A 7,105-nucleotide genomic window follows, 5' to 3' on the forward strand; every position below is an offset into this window, starting at 1 on the left:
AGAGAGAGAGAGAGAGAGAGAGAGAGAGAGATTGCCTTCTTGATATTTCTTACATTATTTCCTTACAGTGAACACTGCATATTTTGGAAATTTGATGCTTTTTGCAAGCGACTTGAAAAGATCCAAGAGACTATTGACACAATAAACGTATTTCTTCTTATGAAAGATATCAAAATTGATGGCATAGAGTCTGTTTTGGTGAAAAACAAGACAATTATAGAAACAATGAAGAAAAAGAATTATGACATATTTGATTACAGAAATAATGAGGTAATGAAAGACACTTAGAATTATTTACTGTTGATATATGCTTATGTAGTGATTATTGAATTTCACATCGATAAAATAGAGGAGTTCATCTCAATCTGTTGACTACTCTTTCATAGCCTGAGAAAATTATTTTGTGAATCAGTTGCTTGGGATGCACCAGACATCTCTAGTATACTTAGAATAAGTAAAAGATTCCTTTTGCTATAATTTATCATTATAATTATAGGCCACATCCCCTGAAAGCATCCTTCGACAAACATGACAATCTAATGAACACCACATAAGCACACTAACTACAACAAGCAGGAATCAGTCTTGCACCTTGATTTGAAAGAAAGTTCAATAATATTTTCAAGATTGGTACTTCACAAAACGACAGCCGGTTCTACTAAGCTATATAAAATCATTTCCCGTTTGATGCTTCTTTCATTATTTTCCTCTCATTTCAGTTTGATCAAGACTATGTCAATTTCATGAGTCAAATTGACTATCTGTGCTTGATGATACTCGTACTCATTGACAGCTGGATTGAAAGATTTTCTGTAAGTGTAAAGATTCCTTAGTGTTATATACATTTTACTTCCAGTTATAATCTTTGCTAAATTGTATGTTTGTATATGTATGTATGTGTGATGTATGCATTTGAAAGTACCTATGTTTACATGTATGCACGTATATACATAAATGTATCTTTTTACATGTGTGTGTGTGTGTGTGTGTTTCAAAACTGCAGACCACAAGTTTCTATACTTGTGAACTGACCCTACTTTCCAAGAAGCTGAATTGCAGAAAGGCTAAAGCTTCTTTAAAATGTAGTTTGGTAAAATGATTTCAATAAACTCAACCTGAAGAATAAATCTGAAATAAAAACAAAATATTAAAAACTGTAGTCTCATGCTCTTCTAGGGCATTGAAATAGTAACAGATGATACTACTCCTAGAGATAGGTGGTTCTTTATGAGAAAATGCTCAAATATTACTAAAGACCTCAGCAACCTTGAAAGTAAAAAATGGTCTGTCTCAATGTCCAGATAGATTATATATGAATGACCTTTCACAGAATAGCCATCAACTCTTTCACAGACTAGCCAAGAACAAAAGCTGAGAAACTTTTCCCAGTTAAAGACAGAGCAACATATTGAATACACTAATATATTCTTTTGGCAACAACTTCCTACAACGATGTAAGACAGATGAACAGGACATAATTGAATTAATTAGAAATTCTGATGTCATTTGAACCCTCAGATGAGGCAGCCCTCAACTCTACTATTGAAATTCTGCCAAGTCAGCCTTTCTAGACCATTGATGGTATTCTATCAGAATCATCTAGGTAGTAGATGAATTATAGAAATGCTGAAAGGTGACAGTAAGCAGGGCCAGCCCTAAGGTTGCTGGCACCCTGGGTAAGCTGAACTTTGGTGTGTACAAGTTGACAGTTGTGGAAATTTCCTTGTCTTTGTCACACCCTCCTTGACACTCTCTAGCACATGGCGCCCCAGGAGACTGCTCAAGTTGCCAGTACCTTTGGCCAGCCCTGCAGTAAAATACAAATAATTAGAGACCTATGTCACTCAGCATCTCAAACGTAGACAGAAGTGTAGGTAGAAACATAATAAACTGGAGATTTTTAACATCACCCGACATCACTTCCACACTGAATGAAACAGTTCAACACAGCTTCTACAGCAACGCAAGAAAAAGCTGAAGACTCTGCCATTTTGCTCAAGGCTTAACTATGTGTACATTTATTTTACCAAAGCCTTTCCCAAGGTTTGCCCAATGTTAAATGCTGGCAGTCAGTGGTGCCCTGTCTATAAAATGTTTGGTAATAAGGTAAATACTACACGACACCATTCTCGGTTTCCTTTCCTCTATTCTCAGACATGGCAAAAATAAACAATCAGCCAAACTTAGCATCAGCTGTTCTGATGACACTAAAGTGATGCAAAGCAAAAGGTATCCATGTGCTCCATGACCCAGAAACCCTAAATCACTGGGCAAAAGACAACAACATATTGTTCAGTACTTCCAAATTCTATGACTGATCATCATCATCATCATCATCATTGTTTAATGTCCGCTTTCCATGCTGGCATGGGTTGAACGGTTTGACTGAGGTCTGGGGAGCCAGAAGGCTGCGCCAGGCTCCAATCTGATCTGGCAATGTTTCTACAGCTGGATGCCCTTCCTAATGCTAACCACTCTGAGAGTGTAGTGGGTGCTTTTTGCATGCTGCCGGCATGGGAGCCAGTCAGGCAGTCCTGCTCTACCTTACTCCAAGCAGAGAAACATTTTAAAACACTGAGCATGTTGATATAGGCACAACTATGTTTGTTTATGTATATTTATCTAAATATACTCAGTGTCAAAACCCGCTCAGAAACCTAACAATGAAGTTTACACTTTAGAAATCCCTTGTTTTGAGTACCGGGGTCAATCTAATTGGCTGCCCACCCCACTTACCAAAAATTTCGGATCATTGATGGTACTCTATCTAGAGTAGAAAAGAATATTTTTTATAAAAGTAAGCTCTCCATTAATTCCTGTGTGTACATACCCTCTGCCACTATCCCACCTATACATACACACACAGTTAATTGTTGTGTGTGTGTGTGTGCATGTCCTAATAGCATTTGTATGTGTATGAGTGTGTGTATGTGTGCATATGCTAGCAGCACCTGTTTGAATCGCTCTCTCTCTCTCTCTCTCTCTCTCTCTTTCTGTATTGTACACACACCTTCACCATCCCCTTTCCACATCATGACAGCTTGTTTACGCCACAAGAATTTACCATTAGTACTGGAATTTACTATTAAAACGTTGTAAACAGATGTACATGAGATGCAAATACTAAAGAGGTATGTGAAATACATATGATAATTCAAATAAGTATAGCTATAATAGTCATCATCATCATCGTTGTCGTTTAACATCTGCTTTCCATGCTGGCATGGGTTGAACGTTTGACTGAGGGCTGGCAAGCTAGGAGGCTGCACCAAGCTACAATCTGATCTGACAAGGTTTCTACAGCTAGATGCCCTTCCTAACTCCAACTACTCTGAGAGTGTAGTGGGTGCTTTTTATGTGCCACCGGCATGAAGGCCAGTCAGGTGGCACTGATAACGACCATGCTCAAGTGGTGCTTTTTACGTGCCACTGGCATGGGACCAGTCAGGCGGAACTGTCATCGGCCACAACAATGACTTCACTTGACTCAACAGGTCTTTGCAAGCGCAGTTTATTGCCCGATGATTGAAGGGTACTATTAAATGGGCTGGTTCTGTTGTACTGGTATAGACCAAAGTTACAGTCTCACTTGGCTTGCTGTGTCTTCTCAAGAGGTCTCCAGAGGTCTCGGTCACTTGTCATTGCCTCCGTGAGGCCCAACTTCTGAAGGTCGTGCCTTACTGAAAATGTAACAGCATTCTTTCAACAGTTTGCACTAACAATAAATAAATACAAAAACTAACCTACAGTTCAGTCGTTGACTATGTTAATGGTCAATTCCAGTTTCAGTCTAATAATAAGTTACAATAAATGATATACAGTGACAAGTTAATATTTGATGAATTTTGTATAATAATCCTATCAACAATAGGAACGAGGCCTGAAATTTAGTGGGAGAGGCTAGCTGATTACATCAACCCCAGTGCTTGACTGGTACTTATCTTATTACCATGGAAGGATGAAGGGTAAAGTCGACCTTGGGGGAATTTGAACTCAGAAGATATGAATGAGCAAAATGCCACTAACCATTTTCTTCAACATTTTAATGATTTTGCCAGCTTGTATGTTAATAAAATAAAATATGTAAGAATTGATAAATTTTAAGACAATTTAAATAATATTTTCTCTTTGTCATTTAATTGATGATCGTATCCATGCTCATTGTTACCTGACAGAACTGCACTATTGTGATACTGATTGTGGTAATTGTGAAAAGAATGGTAGATCACACACAGCAGGTGGGTGTGGGGGAAATAATAGATGTGTATTAATTTCATACAACTACCAGTGATTGAATTGGTCAAATGTATGTCTAGTTGTCAATGGAAATAGATAATCCTGCAACCAAATCTGATTCTGATGTCATTTTCATTCCTGTTGTCGGAATCAAGTTTCTTTATAAGTGTGTCACAAATCCATTTACTTTTTGTTTTGATAATCGATTACAAATACTGATAATTCAATATATAATTTATTGGAGCTATTGTCTGTCCTCCATTTGATCATGGTTTGTCAGTAATAATAATGGCATAATTGCTGATGTCTGTTGGCCATGCTGCAGTACTGCCAGAAATTTTCTGCCCAATGCTCTAGATGTGGTGCAGAACAATATGAAAATAAAAAAAAAAAATTGATCGTTCTTCCACCAATGAATGATTATCATAGTATTGCTTTTGAATTTTTTGTTTGAATATCTGAACAAAGTGTTCTATTTTACTGTCTGAAGTTGGATGAGCATTAGTTGGCATGAAATGTTGAACGATCATTTGATCATCAAAATTGTTTAAATTTAGATGACACATACTGAATTTCATTGCTGGATATAATGGTTTTAAGAAATCCTTTAATGACAATAATTCAGCAGAGTGTTGCCAATGTTTCATTAATATGGTTGATGTTGCTGAGAAACACATCGAAATTTTGAGAACAAATAAACGACAATAAGCCACATTTTACTATAAAATGGTCCCTCAGAGTCAGTGTGTATTTATTTAGATCCAGTTATCTATACAGCATGCAATTTAAATTACGGATACCAAATATAATAAATAATCCCTTTTCATCGCTTTGTGAATATCAACGTTGATATACATTGAGTGCCTGTTCCAGTGAGTGAATAGAATGTTCATCTCTATTTCATGTTGCAATAGATGCATTGCAGCGTCAATGATACAACTACTGCAATATGTAACATCAGTCACATTACTAATAAACAGTTGACTATTTGAATAGTATGTTCTTTTCTGCTAAATTATATAACAGCTTGTAATGTCATGTTCTTAATGAATATATGATAGGAGCTGGCTTTTGCAACACAGCCGAATTGCTATTTTCCAGATACACTTTTGTAAGAGTGCTAATCAACCAGTATGACCAAAATAGCTGACTTCATTGTGAAAAATGCATTTTTTATATGATACTTTAAGTTATAATCTTTAAATGAATTAAATATAATTTCTAAGTTATCTAACCCTTTAGCATTTAAACCACAGTCACCATATGCCATTCCATAGCTGCCATCTCTGAAGAATGTATGGTTACATAATCAGAATGTTACCTAACACTGTTGAACCCCTAGTGTGAAACCAATTGGTAAGACTGACTGCGTTGGATATATAATACTGTATGTGGTGGTAATAGAAAGTTCCCAGGCTAGTTCTGATTGCATGCTAACAGATGGCGACACATGGTTAGTTTCTTTACAGTGATGTAAAGAAACTAACACCAAATAGTGGAGGGGGACAAATACACACACACACACACACATGATGAGCTTTCACAGTGTTCCAATCAACCAAAATCTCTCACAAGGCATTGGTCAGTCCAGGGCTACAGGAGAAAGTGTCACACAGTTGGAACTGAACCTGAAAGCAATGTGGCTGCAAAGTGGATATTTTAACCACACAGCCATGCTTGCTACATATGTGTGATGTGTGAATTCGCATTTCGACACCAAGAAGCAATTTCTCATTAAGAAAAATGGTAGAAGTGATTTTAAGAAATTTAGTATTTATCATGATTAAAGAGATTATATGATGGTAACTGCTGCTTGTAAACATAACTTGTGCTTAACAAAAATATGATATCAATACACAATTCAATTTAAGCAAAAATGATTGTTTTATTTTTTAAAAATCACGAAGAATTTTGCTGCTTGTAAGTGTATGAAAGTGTGTGTGTGTGTGTGTGTGTGTGTGTGTGTGTACAGAATAGTAATAGGTATGTTGTGTCATGGTTAGATACAAGATATGTCACAGAACATGTGTTTTCATGTATATTTACGCGTTTATAAACATATCATATATCCTTGCCTTTCTATGATTTTGCTATTTTATTTTTGGCGATCTTAAATACATTAAAACTATTTTTTTTATTTTGATGTTCAGACACAACGCGCTCTAGCGCTTATAATGAAATTTGAGAAGATTGACAAGTTGGACCTCACTGAGCGTTTCTTTACTTTGTTGAGAAACTATGGCAAAGATTTAGAAACAATTCGTAAACTCTACCAAAAGCAAAGATCAGACCCAGAGATCCCAAACAACATGCCACCAACAGCTGGTCGAATTATGTGGTCTCAGCAGTTACAAAGGAAGATTGAAGAACCAATGAAATGTTTTATAAACAAACCTGAAATTATGAAAGTAATTTTCCCTCCAATTTATATTTATATCTGAAATAACATTTTTTATATCTTATTTATACTAACGCTGCTAACATGATGACTTTGTATAGATGAGTAAACTTACCACCAATTGCTGAACACTACATAAACGTTGTATCACCAAGTAAAAGAAATGTCTATAATTTTCCTCAACTGTTAAATCATAGAACTCAATACCTCATGTTGTTGTTGTTGGCACTCCGTCGCTTACGACGTCGAGGGTTCCAGTTGATCCGATCAACGGAACAGCCTGCTCGTGAAATTAACGTGCAAGTGGCTGAGCACTCCACAGACACGTGTACCCTTAAAGTAGTTCTCGGAGATATTCAGCGTGACACAGTGTGACAAGACTGGCCCTTTGAATTATAGGTACAACAGAAACAGGAAGTAGGAGTGAGAGAAAGTTGTGATGGAAGAGTACAGCAGGGTTCGCCACCATCC

General features: G+C 36.6%; 1 protein-coding gene across 1 annotated transcript in view; it reads left to right on the forward strand.

Moving 5' to 3' along the window:
- LOC106871452 (dynein axonemal heavy chain 5) overlaps positions 1 to 7,105 on the forward strand; it is a 358,231-nt gene that overhangs the window by 102,681 nt on the left and 248,445 nt on the right. The window contains exons 16-18 of the mRNA XM_014917924.2: positions 69 to 270; positions 720 to 812; positions 6,387 to 6,644. Of these exons, the coding sequence (XP_014773410.1) occupies positions 69 to 270; positions 720 to 812; positions 6,387 to 6,644 (553 nt within the window). The remainder of the gene's footprint in view (positions 1 to 68; positions 271 to 719; positions 813 to 6,386; positions 6,645 to 7,105) is intronic.

This window comes from Octopus bimaculoides, chromosome 10 (genome assembly GCF_001194135.2).
Source record: "Octopus bimaculoides isolate UCB-OBI-ISO-001 chromosome 10, ASM119413v2, whole genome shotgun sequence".
Lineage (NCBI taxonomy): Eukaryota > Metazoa > Mollusca > Cephalopoda > Octopoda > Octopodidae > Octopus > Octopus bimaculoides.